Below are 15,639 nucleotides of genomic sequence, written 5' to 3' on the forward strand. Positions count from 1 at the left end.
ATCACAATTGTATACTCAATGAGCTACAGTATGACATTTCCATCCAATTGACCTGAATTCCGCGCAGGAGGAATGACACGTGTCTCTATGTGCAGCGGCAGCGAGGCGAGTGCCCAGGGACCGTCTGCAAAGTGCCTCGCCGAAAAGACGAGCGCCACAAAAAAATCTATAGGTTCACTGCTCTTCACTGTAGTGTTACCAAAATCACCACAGACAAAGATGGACTTACGATGGTCACACTACAGCTCTTCTTTTGGACAAGAAATGCTCTTGGATAATTTTGGTGAATTTCTATTTGAAATCATTTTTAATAACCTCGCTACTGTACATTGCAGTGTCACCAGCGTCGTGTGAGGCCAGTTTCATGTTGTCACAGTAACGGCTCACCTGAAGGAGCATGTTGTCACAGTAACGGCTCACCTGAAGGAGCATGTTGTCACAGTAACGCCTCACCCGATGAGCATGTTGTCACAGTAACGGCTCACCTGAAGGAGCATGTTGTCACAGTAACGGCTCACCTGAAGGAGCATGTTGTCACAGTAACGGCTCACCTGAAGGAGCATGTTGTCACAGTAACGCCTCACCTGAAGGAGCATGTTGTCACAGTAACGGCTCACTTGAAGGAGCATGTTGTCACAGTAACGGCTCACCTGAAGGAGCATGTTGTCACAGTAACGGCTCACTTGAAGGAGCATGTTGTCACAGTAACGGCTCACTTGAAGGAGCATGTTGTCACAGTAACGGCTCACCTGAAGGAGCATGTTGTCACAGTAACGGCTCACCTGAAGGAGCATGTTGTCACAGTAACGGCTCACTTGAAGGAGCATGTTGTCACAGTAACGGCTCACTTGAAGGAGCATGTTGTCACAGTAACGGCTCACCTGAAGGAGCATGTTGTCACAGTAACGGCTCACCTGAAGGAGCATGTTGTCACAGTAACGGCTCACCTGAAGGAGCATGTTGTCACAGCAACGGCTCACTTGAAGGAGCATGTTGTGGAAGGACGTGCCATGAGTTGTCCAGTGACTGAAGGAGCCAGAGCTAATGTTAGGAAATATTACATGAACACTGCCATGTTTTGAAGTTCTAGTGGAGCGTCTTCCCCATCCAGTCTTATTGTGTCTTCCATATGAGTGGAACAGCCGGGACTGTTCTCTAATAAGAATTCAGTGGATCTGGACCAGCAAACACCTTTTTTAGCTGAAAAAATGATCAGAAGAATGTACAGCACATTAATTGAGCATTCCGTTTTTGTTGTGCATCCTTGAAACAAAGAAAAACAGGAAGCAATTGTCAGTGAATCCAAGAGTCCTCACTCTCATCCAGGAACTCTCAGATCATGAGCAGAGATAGACATGTTAAAGATGGAGAAATTTGTTTCTATAAGATTTTACATTGCAGGCAGGGAGTTTTTCCAATTTTGGCTTTTATTTTTTTTACTGCCACGGTCAATTTAGAATGATGGGTGACTTGTTCCTTACTAGCAGGGAGTTTGCTGAGTTTTCTTGGCGATCCATGCAAATGAAAGTTAGTTGGATTGTGTGTGTGCTTGATGAAAAACAAAACACGGACAGAACAAGAGGTCGAATACACTTCATCTTTCATTCGTGGGTCACTTTGATTTGTTTTACGCGCGTTTCATCCTCCACGTGAGACGAGGAGGACTTGGACCTGTGAGTGACAGACGGGGGGCGGAGTCAGCACCATGGTCAGCTCATGTTGTTCACCGTGCACGTTACATTCGTCCCCCGCGTGCATCCTCGGTGCACCTCTAGATATTCACCACGAGGTGGCGCCGTAACAAAGCGACTGTTTCCGCACAGCAGACAGAGGCGAGCTACTGTAACAAGAGAGTAGAGAAAAAAACATGAAAATAAATGACAATATTTAAGCTTCATACTTCTTGCTTCTATAAAGTACATTTCCTGTTTTTGTATGAAATATGCTTAAAAAAAATGATTATTATGGCTGTAATATTATTATCATCATTTTATTGTTGTAATATTTTATTCTATTTCTTATTATTTATTCATTTTACTTCACAGTATGAACTTGGATCATACATTTCTTCATCTCCATTTGAATTATTTAACTCACAGTGTTAATTATTTCATGTGATATGTTACATTTTTTGACTGGCTGATAAGCTTTTGCTGAATTTTGCTGGGAAGGGGTTCTTGGGGGGGGGGGGGGGGTGTCCACCTTTCACAAAATTGTATTGATAAAATATATTCACGTCCTGAAATATTATTTTTAAGGGTTATAATGACAGGCGTGTTTTATAAAAGAATAATCTGATGTTTTAATGAGATTCATAGAGTAATAAAATGGCAGCACCTCGGCTACAGACAGACAGACAGACAGAGAGAGAGAGAGAGAGAGAGAGAGAGAAGCAGCCCTCTGTCTCTTTGCCTCTGCTCTGCTGTCATCTGCGTTGTCCTCGGTGACCTTAGCTCGGCTGTTGCTAAGTTGAGCTAAACTTTCCCTCCCTCCGCCAATAGAGACAGACTGTCCCCCTTCCCCTCACAGCTGTGTGGCCTGAATGCTGGAAATAACCCCCGGCCGGCAGATCAGGAGTCGAGGCTGTTCGACAGTGGCAAATGTTGGCGCTGTGCCGCGTGTGAACTAGAAGAGGGGGGAAAAGAAGAAGGAAAAAAAGAAAGAAAGAAAGAAAGAAGCACAGTGAAGACACAGGCTGAGCTTTATAACGGTGAACAGCCAGTGAATGGAGCTGGTGAAAACATTTATTAAATATCAAACCTGATCCAGTCTGTGCCGTTCGCCCTGACGACCCCGACCTGATGGAGGGACACAAACATCCTCCTGGTTTTCTCCAGTAACAACTGAACACAGACTGATTTGGCTGAAACACTTCTGATCGGATGCCACACGTGACTGGGATGAACCCGTGCACCTACAGCTTGTGAGCATTTAAACGGCTTTGCCAGTCAAAGTGATCAGAAGAGTCTGATATACAACTAAATGTTTCAGTAATAATACTGATATTTGAGTGATTACAGTTGAGTGTAAAAAAACAAATGTTATACCTTAATCTAAGTTTCGTGTGCAAAATGTCAACGATGACACACTAAAGTTCAACAGGTCTCCACCAAATCTCAAGGGAAATATATCCGGCTATTTACAGGTTATGTACATGCATGTCAAAAACCAAACTGTGGACAATACGAGACAGTGAGGAGACACAACAGACATTTGCTCTTTTTACAGTTTATTGTATATATATATATATTTATATATGTATATATATATATATATATATATATATATATATATATATATATATATATAAAACTACAAAAGTAAGACTGTTTCAAATTCACAGACAGCTGTCCATTTATCTCATATATACACGTATATATATTGGGATCCAAGTGTGGACTGTAGAACATACATACATACATGTATGTACAGTCCGCGTTTGGACGCCAATACAGTGATCAGCTGATAGTTTCTCTCTCTGTGATCTATTGCATAGAAAAAGGCACAGCTCTGAGGTCTGTGTAAAATACAGCCTTCGTAGAGGGAATCGGCCTCGACTGGCGTCGGTCTTTTCCCGGCTGAATCGAACCACCGCCTCCGCGCGCTCGGGCAGCGCTAAAACCGATCCGGTAACAAACACTGATCAGAGAAGTCTCAGGAGCTCGAATGTTGTTCAAACTATGTACATTACTTTTGGCATTGAAGTGTCCAGGACAGGCTTTGGAGTCTTGACATCTGAAGGTTTGGAGACGGGTTTTTGAGTATTGCTGCATCAACTGGAAAAAGGATGAACAAAAATATGAGTACAAAAGATGTAAAAAGTTGTGGCTGCTGACCCACAAAAAAGGGAAAAAAAATATCTATGACAACAAACAAACAAATAAACAACATAATAGAACTACTTTTTGTATATAAAAAAATGGCTTCCACCCATAATTCCACACTCAGATACATTCCTATCTGAAGTACATTCCTACCACACATTCTGTACACGCATTTACAATCCAAATGTTCACTTCACATCCAAAATAAATATATTTACACAGAAAAGGAAAAGAAAAAAACCCATTATGAATAAATAACTTCATTGACAAAAAAGAAAGAAATTAAAACAAGCACTCCAAAATTCAAACATAGTGAGAGAAACGAGACACAAGTCGTCGATAAACAGTACGAGTTGGTGCTGCTATCTGCTCGGCTCACGATGCAGGTCATTTACATACGAGCTGAGGTCCGACGCACACGCCCGGGAACTAAACATCGTCCAATCGTAACATGTTTCGAAGTCGCTCCGGCCGAGACACGCACGGGAAAATGAGTCAGACTGAAATGCAGATAACACATTCTGTCCCATTAACAGCTACCGAGTCCCACCAGCTGGGACCTCTGCTAGAAATACCATTAACAGACCACTTTACACCATGGAAAGGCTGCGCTGGTACACACAGAGGTGTTCGGGGTTGTCTTGTGTTATTCGCTACCGAACTTTTTTTCTGAATTAAAAAAAGAAAATATTCATCCACCCAGAAATATTCCCTACTTGGTGAGGAACCCTGTATTTCAGGATCACGTCGCGGTGTCTTTTTCTAACATTGCCGGGAATATCCAAACCGATGGAGACGTTGTGTGTAATGATAAGACGCGATGTTTGGTGGCGGAACAGTGATACGATGAATTGCAATGTGAACGTTAAAGCTGCAGTCGTCGATGTATTTGTGATTGGATTAAAACTATTAACCCCTTCATTTTACGGAACGTTTTCTTCTTTTAGCTCGTCACTCTGGCTTTTGTGGTCGTTTAGAAACAGCTCGGATGAAACTCACTACGGGCAACACGTCGCAGGCGAAGCTAGCGATTAGCACAGCGGAGCATTCACGTACCAGCTTGAGTGTTCGTTCAGGATCAAGTTGGTGGAGAGCAAAACGGAGCAAAAAGGAAAGTTAAGGTAGTTGAACCTATCAGGTGGCCATGACAACTTTATAGGGTGGTAATATATGACGTGTTTAGAGATTGTTCTGTTGCCCCCTAGTGGCAATTTTACAACAGTCAACTAATTAATCAGGACACTTGACTTGATAGGGCTGGCGAAGCAAAAACAAAAGTATAACAGGTTAAAATGTGATCGCAGCAGAGTGATGACTTTTGTTAACTCATTATTTCAGTATTTTCTAAATATTACAATCATTTGACAACTTTTTTTGTTTTGTGGTATAAACCTTTTTAAAACCTCTTGTGGTTCTGCAACTAGTTTGAAAAGAAGGACGCTGCGTCTGTGAATTACAAATGCACGTGTCCACTGCAGGAGCCTTTTTTCTGACTGAGAAAAATACAGCATTCACGGTGCCAATGTGTTTCGTCCATTTTCAGAATGTGTTGTGCGTAAATGATGGCTACATATGTGACGAAAAAAGTTCAACTCTGATCAGAAAAACACGGAATCTGATTCACGTAGAATTGCGTGGCCTTCGCTCGGAAAAAAAACATTCGTGGAGGAGAAGCTCGTGGCTGCTGCTGGACACCGAGAGCTACAGGACTTGACGTGGCTGTGATCGTAAGAGGCAACAGGAGGCGAATCAGTCGCTGTGCTCAAGATTTCGGGGGGCGACACGTTTTCATGAAGTCACACTGGACTGATAGTCGACTGGTAGCATACAAGCTACAAGACATACCTAAAACACATTGTAGCAATTGCAAAACTTTCCCGCACTCGTCCTTTAAAAATTAGCCGTGAACCGACCGCCGTCCTCGGGAGCTCACGGACCAGCTGATGTTACTCTTTCCTCTTTTTGTGAGGGTCGCGCGTCTGTTTCCCCCGTGACTGGCACATCATTTGGGAACCAGCCTCTGACGCATAGTAAGAGCCAGAACAAGAGCTCCTCTGCCTGCAGCTTATATATGTAAATTACAGATCTGTGAGTTTGCTCCACAACAAAATCTGAGTTTTTGCTTAAGACAGGTGATTTGATGGTTGCCTAGCAACAGTCGAGGGGGGGGGGAGAGCGATGGCTTTCACACACACAAAATAAAAAAAAGGCAGCGCGGCGTCTTTTCGGGGCCTTTGGGTGACACAGCAGTTCTCAACCCCTCGAGCACTTTCCATGAGTTCTTATCCAGTAAGGCACCACAGCAAATATCCACATCTGTGAACTGGTTGAGAGGGAGGTGTGTGTGTGAAGAGGGCTTTCAGCTTAAACAGATCACATACATGTCAATGATATACCGAGAATTTCTATTCTATTTCAAACTGCGTGAGCGTGGTCTGCTGGGAGGAGGAACTACCTCGTCTCAAATGCCGCACTTTGCCATCACATCTTGTCTTTTGTATCCCCCCCCCAAAAAAATCATGCATGGTGGGTCTGATTCTTTTGCATTGGTTGCAGTTTGGACTTCCGACTTCAGTGGAAATACACAAATACACAAATTCTAAATTATCGACGGGACAGATTTAGCCCTCCTGTTATCGTATGTGTTTAAATGATCCGAGAGCTGCGCGGTCGACCTCGACAACGTGGTTGCACAATGTACAGAGGAGCTCTGAGATTTGGCAAATAGAGCTCCTCTTCTAAACACAAGTAAGCAGACTCTGCATATGTGCTGTGTGTGTGTGTGTGTGTGTGTATGTGTGTGTGTGTAATACTGTATGCTGCGCTGTAATTTGTCTGTCACTCATGTTGCTAATTCTGTGCGACCCCAAACCAGAAATGAGGCAAAAATATTCAGTTTTCTTTGTGTGATTCAGAGGAATTCTCAAAACGTCTTTACCCCCCCACAACCTGTGTGAGCCGTGTGTCCAGATTTAACATGTGTTTAACAGTGTGTGCTTGGGTCAGACCTTTCAGGTCTTCTAACTCTTAACTGGGAGGCGAGCGTCGGCTCTGGCTCTGCCGCCGCCTCCAATGTAAACACATGCAGCTTTCCTGTGGGTGCAGCTCATTTGAATTTCTGCTGTAAATGAAGCATGATAACTGGCTCCGATGACCGAGCTCATGTAAAACAGCATCCAGCGCAGTTAGATGTGCCTGCCCACAAAAAAACAGAGAAGAGTCCTGAACTGAATTCATAGACACGATGGGGACAAGCACAGGCGTCCCCCTTCAACCAACAGAGTTCAACAAACAACCAGGCGACAACGTGATTCAGAGCTATTCCCAACGCGTAGTTACATAGCCGAGCTAATGTGTAATGTAGCACACTGGTAAAACAACGCATGTTCTCGTAGAAACCATTTTTTACACTCGCTTAACAAATAAAACATAGCATCTGTAATAAGATAAAGATTAAATAATTATCATTTGATCGTGAGAAAATTATCTTACTTAATTATAATTTTAATACATTACGAATAATTTAGAAAAAACATTGAGGCGTATGACCTCGCTAGGCTGTTAAAGTGAAAAGGACTAGAAAAGAAAAAAATACTGTATAAACAGGAATTGAATAAGTGGTCATTTTTGAAAGGCACTCATCTGCTAAAAGCAATGAATTCAGTGAGTATTTGTGTGTGTGTGTGTGTGTGTGTGTGTGTGTGCGTGTGTGTGTGTTTTACGTCCTTTGTATTTCTTTACCTGTGAGAAGTAGAAGTCCTCACAAGAATATAATGACCGCAAAATCCTCCAGAATGAGGACAATGTGCCAGTCCTCTCTTTTTCTCTCTCTATTTACAGTTACTCTGTGGGGTTAAGGCTTCGGTTCAGGTCAGAGATTGGAACCAGGATTAGGTTTAAATTAGGGGTTAGGGAATGAATGGAGCCAACGGAGGTCCTCACAAGTATAGAAATACATACGTATTTGTGTCTTTGTTTCCCAGTTACTTCATTTCCATAATTGGAAAGGCGAGCACAGTGCATGCACAGTGTTGTGTAGTAGTAGTAGTTGTCAAAGTAGTACTAATTGACATCACCATCGATGTTTACAATTACCGACCTTTAAAGTTTTTTTTAAAAAAAACATAAAAACAACGAGGAGACCCCCAAAGCGATCCCAAAATTTCATTCCAGTCCGTTCTCCGGATGAAACTATTTGTGTGTTTCTGAAGCGGGGGAGTGCGCGAGTCACGATCCCACCAGCACCTCCATGATGTGGTCCAGTTCTGTCAAATCTATTTTGAAAGGCTGATTGGCTGAAACCTGTGGGGCAGAGCCGCTGTACGGCGACGCCAGCGATTTGAGGAGGTCGTCGGTCGTCACCACCGGTGACAGTTTGGCGAGGCCCCCGCTGGCTGTCACGCCCACAGCCCCCGCTGTCGTACAGGGGTCAAAGTCATACATGGACGTGTCAATGTCAGCGAACAGGACATCGTCCAGCGCCAAGTCTGTGAGGAACCCCGAGGGCGAGGCGGAGGAAGGAGCGGAGGAAGGACAGGAGGAAATGTCTACCAAGCCACCAGGGGGCAGTGTGGGCAGAGTGTCCATCGGCCGGAGCTCGGTACAGCGAGCTTCTGCTAGCAAGACGCCAGCCGCCTCTGGTTTAGAACCCACGGTCCTGCAGTCTCTAGGTGGAGGGAGGGGTGATAACTGGGGGGGGCGGGCGAGTGGCGTGGGAGCTGGGGAGGTAGTCACGGTCGTAATATTAGCTGCTGCTGTCCTTGTTATGGCTGTGGGAGGACCCAACTCGATGTCACTCAGAGTGGAGGGGAAACCGTCACCTGACGAGGGAGGCACAGGGACCCTGGGGGACACCTGGCTCAGAAGTGCCGAAGGTAACGGGGGAGACTGCGCTGGGGGGGGTGACAGAGGTGGAGTGGGCGGAGCACAGAAGGTTGAATCTCCTCCATCCTCCTCCAGTAAAGAGGCTGGAGTGAGACAGGCTTCCAAAGGGGCGGGGCAGGCCTCCACACGGCTGAGGCACGCCTGGGATGCCTGGCAGTTGGGAGGCACCATTGGGTGGGGTGAAGGCGGAGGAACAATCACCGGCATCAACAGTGCAGAAGGCTGGGATACCTGTGGTGTCGCCGCCGTGGACAAAACACCAAAGGAGGGCGGCGCCTCGCGGAAGCCCTCGTCCATGGGGTCGTCAGGCGGCGGCGACGGCGGCAGGAGCAGCGGCCGCAGGGAGCCCTCCTGCTTGAGTTCGTCCTGGATGCGTCGCAGCATGTTGTTGATGAGGACGCGGCGCTCCAGGCTGGGCTCGCCAAGAGGCCGCTGGCTGTACAACTTCATCAGGGAGATGTTGAAGATGGTCTGGCGCTGCAGGGTGTACGACACCTTGGACAGGCCCTCTGGACAGAGGCCCAGTCCCGCTCCCACCACCGACGCCTCCAGCGTTTTGCCTTCCAGCCCCTCTTCATCCTCGTCCAGCTTCCGCTTCGCACCTTTACCGAACATATATCTGAAAAACAAAACCAAAGAGACGAGATTAATTCATTTGTCTCTGGATTCAGAAGACACAAAGATAAAAACTTTCTTCCTGCTTTGTTAATGATGTATTGCTCACTAAACCTCAAAAGTTCTGAAACATCCAAAAACATCAAAAAAATTAAAAACCAGACTATTGGGGGACGTATGTTGAGTCAAATCTATAGGGATCAGCATTCGATGATCAGTGTTGAACCACGTCACCTCACTGACGCACAGATACTGTAAATTCACCAGAGAAGTTTTCTGACTGAAACCCAGCAGCTTAACATGGTGATTCAAGAAGCTGCTTAAATGCAACAAGCTTACTGCAACAGGGGATTTAAAAAAACATACATTGAAACCAAGAGCAGCTGCATTGGAAGAGCCCCACATAGACACACACAGACACAGACACACGCACACACCAAAGTTATGTAATAGCAGCGTTCCCTGCTGTACCACAGGATCATAGGCCAGATTTAAAGCCCGGCCCCCTCCACCCCTCCCTTCTCCTGCCATATTAGAATAGCACATTGAGTTACATGACGGGGGGGGGGGGGTGTTGTTTGTGTTTGTGTTTGTTTGTGTGTGTGTGTGTGTGTGTGTGTGTGTGTGTGTGCGGTCACGCGCGCATGGGGGGTCGGTGGGAGAGAAAAAAGAGTGCCATTGTGACGAAGTCACAGTAATTCCGAATTTCCATACATATTCCAAATAGTTAACTAGATCTAATCTCTAACTAATCAAAATATCTGATACTATCATTATTGGTTTTGCAAAGACAGAAAGAGAAAGAAAAGAGAACGGAGAAGAAGAAAAAAAGAAAGAGACCAGGCATCGCTGCAGTGTGTTTGATTCTAATCCAGGCTGACAGACTCATGTAGCCAGTCCCTGTCTACACTCTACACACACACACACACACACACACACACACACTGCGCATGCGCCTCCTCAAACACACACACACACACACACACACACACACACACAGGAAGTGTGAGCTGCAGGCCCAGTCACCACGACTGGTTGGTTGCCATGACAAACAGAGTCAGCTGGGAATTCACCCAAAGAGATGACAAAGAATGGGATTGGGGAAAGGAGGAGGAGGATGGAGGGAGGGGGAAGAGGAAGGGTTGTGTGCTGGGGGGCAGGAAGCAAGAGGAGGAAGACGACGAGGAGGAGGAGGAGGAGGAGGAAGTAGAGGAGTAGGTGAGAGATTGGTGTGGAAGAGGTGGGAGGTGAATGAGCAACACTATCTCCTTCCTCTAATGTAACTACTGCTGAGTTGCCTTTGAGCAAGGCACCTAGCTGCTCTTAGACTTAAAATGGTTCATAAATGGTGCAGATCAGTTGGATTGCTGGCTGTACACATATTGTTTCATATTAATATTTGACTGTTGTTGGGGGACATATAATAACCTCTTTCTGCAAAAGTACCTCAACATGGTTCTATGTTGTGGAGTTAGACTCAAGAGTTGTGATCGTCCATGGCAATGGTTGCAAACTGACTGGCTTTTGAGTGTTGTGACTATTTACGTAAGCTGCTTTCAGACATGTACTGAAGTCGGGCTGTATGAGAGAATGCAAATGTCCGTTGCTCAGGACATTTTCTGGAACTTTTCCTCCCGTCCCCCTGGTAAAATTTCCCGAAAATGTCAGAGTGAGCACCTGTGAGAACACAGCAGGAACATCTCGGGAAAATCCACAGCGAGCGAGTGGGAGCGTTGATGACTGTAAATAAAAACACTGCTTTGCATAGCGGCATTGTCATCATGTCCTGCCTCCTGCACGCTCTACCCGGACGCCGCAGAGTGCTCCCGAGATTTTCCCGTTGGTGCAAACCGAACGCATCTGACTCAGACAGTCTCCTGCTGCGTTCGTCATGTGTGAAAGGCAAACTCCGGAAAATTGGGTCATGTCTGAAAACATTGGGACTAGTTTGAATTCTCTGAAAAGGTAGATTTGTTTTCTGATGGCAGCAAATGTTAGAAACAGTGACAGAAGTTGTCCACCAGAGAAATATTTTTTGATAAAAAATATCCTGCTCAGTACATGTCAGTAAAAATACCCACAGATTAACAAGGAATCCTGGTTTCTACTATTTCTACGCAACCTTTTCCAATGAAAGAATTTCCCCCATTCAGGTAAAAAAAAAATCTTGCTTTTACTCAAATATAAATCAGCAAGTTGTCAATACCGCAGTAAGACTCCCTGTTTAAGTGCCTTGGCAGGAAAATGAGGCAAATAAAAAGGTTAAACCGGTGATTTGCATCTCAGACATAACATCCAGTTTTTCCACAAATATGCTTTCTAATCAGGTATGGGGCGTGTACTCTGAAGACACATTTTCATGTCTTTTCAAACGGCCTGGAGGCCACGGCCTCCACATTGTTCAAATGTTTAACCTGCGCCACTTCCTACTTCTTTTGACTAATCTATCTCAAGATGGCTACTGTGATGCTTCAGATTAGTATTAGGCTCCTGAAAGCAGCAGAACTCCTGGGAGTCTAAGTTGAAAACATCCCTACACTCATGTACATGATTGATTCTAATGGAAATTCTACAAATACTATATTTATTTTAAACACAAATTCAGGAGACTTGGTTCGTCTGCCTGTTTCATACTGTAGTTTGGAGCTATGATTTGGACACACATGACAAGAAGGTGCGCAGGACATGCATGCATGTCTTAATGAGCATATCCTGGCACCAGTTACCTGAATTATTGATAAGAGGTTTTTTTCCCCCCCCATCACTTTCACAACCAAAGAGGAGATGCCTGCAGCATTGACGGCGTTGTCTGATTGAAAGCTGATCTCTGGGAGGAGCAGAGCAGAGCAGAGACGCCGCAGCCCTGAATGGAAGATGCAGACAAAATCAAAACATATAAGAACTGCAGCAATGAGGAGCTTCTTGACTTTTACTTTGTTGCCCAGGTGCGAGGATTTAAAAAAATGAATCTACATGTCCATGAATTTATATCAGCCATGTGTTTCGTTGCCGCCACTTAAATGCCAATGCTGGGAAAATGGCGAATCGGGAGAGTGCCAGAGAGAGAGAGAGAGAGAGAGAGAAAAACAGAGAGAATCAAAGAGTGAGCAACAGAGTTAGTTTCAAAGCAGTTTGCGGGTGTGTGATTGAGAGCTGAAGCAGCTGCACATGTCTGACTCACTGACTCATGGAAGTGTGTTTAGACACACACACACACACACACACACACACACACACACACACACACACACACACACACACACACACACACACACACACACAGTGGGGCTAACATACCAGAGGTGCCCCACCCCTTACATTCCACTTCATTATCCTCCTCTTCCCTTTCCTTCTCCTTCTCCTTCTCCTCCACCTCTTCTCTTCTTCTGCCTCACACTTTTCTCTTTTCCATCTTTTCTTTTTCATCCTCCCTCCCTCGGTCCCTCCAGTCGTCGGCTCACCCCCTCTCCACCTCCTTTCCGTCGACTGTCAGAGTTCACAGGCCAAGAGCCATCCTACACACTATGAGCCATGTCTAGAGATGATCACGCCGGCAGGAGAAAAAAGTCAGAGAAAGAATAATAAGTGAGTCAAGCAGATAACAAGCAGTGGAGGAGTGCCGCACTTTTAAAATGGAGCCACAGTTTCTCTCATTCAAGGTCACTGTGACTTCACACGCCGCTGTTAATTGTCTCGCAAACTAGTGTCTTAAAACAACCTTTTCCAAAAGCTTTTCCATGAGGTCAATGTTGGAAAAAGCCTCTTGAGAAGAAGAAAGAAGCAAATGACGAGAACTAGAAACCGACCTAGAAACCGACCGACCTGCAGTTCTGAAGGTCAAGACCATGGGTGCTGGAGTCAATATTTTTAAATTAGTCAGAAAACATGAAGAGTATTCCGTGTGTGCAAAGTGAATAGTACTTGAAGATCTAATAACGATTTCTGTTATTTATTATTGTAAAACATGTAGTGTAACTTCAGGTTCAGAGAACCCTATAGTCCAACAAAATAAGTGTGGAGTCAATCAACCACTTAATCATATCAACCTGCATCATATCATCACATCAGAGGCCAAACTGCACAAGGTTTTACTTTACTCAAAGTCCACTATCTACCCATCATTTTCTTTATCTATGTAATCAATAAGAAATCTTGTGGCGTCTTGTGTTTGCAGAGCTTTGACCTTTTTTCTGATCCTAGAATCCGTCTGCAAAAAATTGTGCGGCAGAAAACAAATAAACAAACAAACATATATTCGGATAATTAAAAAAAAAACTCCAGAAACCATCCACACACTGAAATACTTCTCCACAACCAGGCCCAACACATCCTGTGCACTATTAAGGAGAGAGCTGCCGAGGATTAACTCCGATTGATGAGGACAAAACACAATCGCACAGCATCAGAACCTGAACTATAACCTGAGAAAGAAAGAACAACTTAACACGTTTGGATAAGAAAACTTGACTTCAAGGATGTGCACCTTGGTGGTAAAAAGTTATAACATAATTCAAAGAGACAGAAAAGGCTGTGAATTTAAACAAATGAGAATGATTGAAACGTATGAATCTAAAAACAAACGGATGGTGTAGAACATTAGAAACATCCATGTTTTATACATTGAAGGGTGAGGTCAGGTGTGCGTGTGTGTGTGTGTGTGTGTGTGTGTGTGTGTTAGCCTGCCAACTGTGGCTGTAACCGCACATCAGACATGTGGGCTGAGCACATTATTCCAGGGGCTGGCTGTAGTGAGTGTGTGAGTGTGTGAGTATGTGTGTGTGTGTGTGTGTGTGTGTGTGTGTGTGTGTGTGTGTGTGTTGTGCGATAGTGCAGTGCTAGTGGACGGACTCTGCAGTGATATTATGATCCTGTAACTGGATACGCTGGTTTCCATGCCTGAGAGTCACATCCACCCCTCCCCCTCACCTCTCCATCGGGCTATTTCAGGTTCTCTGGATGCACTAAAGTGTGGACACACACACTACGCACACTACTCTGCTGCAGGCAGACACAGGAGTGTAGCGTCGCGTGTGTCGTGCGCTCGGCGCGGCGTTCGCATGTGCACGAAAGGCACACGGCGGCTGACTCGCCACTCACGGCCATGACTGCACTTCAACTGTTCGTCGTCGCTGTAATGCATCCAGCCCTGCACATGGGGACGACATTGCCACAGTCACTCCTGTGTGTGTGTGTGTGTGTTTGTGTGTGTCTCTCTCTCACAGACACACACACTCATACATAATGTAGAACTAGTAAACACATTCCAGACAAAACCCAGAGGAAGAAAGGAGTTGTAGTGTTTGCCGGATCAGACCGGCTATGGTAAATAGCAGCTATGCTTCCACACACACAACTTCAGATACAGTTACACTATGACGATAGTTACTTCTACTGTTTCTACAGTAGTTCACAACAGCCCGCTACTGCTGTGACTACCGCTTTTGCTACTCGTCTTGCTAATATTAATACTGGTGAGGAAACTAATCCTTTGAATTTTTGGGGGCATTTTTGGAGAATTCTCGCACACATGCATGAAAGGTGCAAGAATCCCCGTCAAAACCTTGCCAGCTATTTTCTTCCCACTAAAAGTTTTGTCAGTTCGCCGTTTTTGCACGGGCTTGCAAAAACACACGACATGTGTCTTTCCCCAAAACAGCTGCTCTCAATCACACTGGGACCGTCTGTGGTGCTCAAGAGCCTGAAACGTAGAAGTGACAACATTTAACTCTCTAGGACATAAAAATACAAAAATTAGGAATGAGTTAACACGCTTGGTTTCAAAGGGGAAATTCTCATAGTAAATAAAGGTCAGTTCATTCATTTTTTTTAACTTCAAGCACAATTTTGCAGCCAACTTTTTGGAAAACGAGGCCACATTATTGTTTATATAGGTATAAGTGTTAAGTGCACTAGTAATGAGGTGAAACCTCAAACAAGTTTAAGTTGTCTTGGGGAAAAACTTCTAGTAGTTTAGCTTATTAAAAATGTTTAAGGATCAACAATGGAGGACAGATAGTAGAGAAACCAAAACAAAATAAATAACCCAATCATGTGGCAGGAAACAATGTCTGTGTGTGCGTGTGTGCGTGTGTGCGTGTGTGCGTGCTCGTTTTTTTTCCCTCTTGTAGTGATCATAAATGCTCACATGACAAGTCAGTTGGTTATCAGAGAGGGAATTCACTACGGTCTCTTACATAATGACAGACCTGGTTACAAAACACTACAGTTCCAACTGCGCAACATGTAATATCCCAGTAATAAAGACGCTCCAGTGTGAGCAGCCGAGCCCAGGTTGGTTTCAAAACACTAAAAAACA

General features: G+C 44.8%; 1 protein-coding gene across 5 annotated transcripts in view; it reads right to left on the bottom strand.

Annotated features, from left to right (window-relative positions):
* Nucleotides 1-5,223: 5,223 nt before the first annotated feature.
* Nucleotides 5,224-15,639, bottom strand: part of sertad2b (SERTA domain containing 2b) — a 32,433-nt gene continuing 22,017 nt past the window's right edge. For 3 of the 5 annotated variants that reach the window (XM_047334950.1, XM_047334949.1, XM_047334953.1), the window contains one exon: nucleotides 5,224-9,327. In XM_047334950.1, the coding sequence (XP_047190906.1) occupies nucleotides 8,052-9,323 (1,272 nt within the window). In that variant the 5' untranslated portion in view covers nucleotides 9,324-9,327 and the 3' untranslated portion in view covers nucleotides 5,224-8,051. Of the gene's footprint in view, nucleotides 9,328-12,049; nucleotides 12,187-15,639 lie in introns of all 5 variants that reach the window. The other 2 variants (XM_047334952.1, XM_047334951.1) reach the window with 1 other exon arrangement.

This window comes from Scophthalmus maximus, chromosome 10, assembly GCF_022379125.1.
Source record: "Scophthalmus maximus strain ysfricsl-2021 chromosome 10, ASM2237912v1, whole genome shotgun sequence".
Lineage (NCBI taxonomy): Eukaryota > Metazoa > Chordata > Actinopteri > Pleuronectiformes > Scophthalmidae > Scophthalmus > Scophthalmus maximus.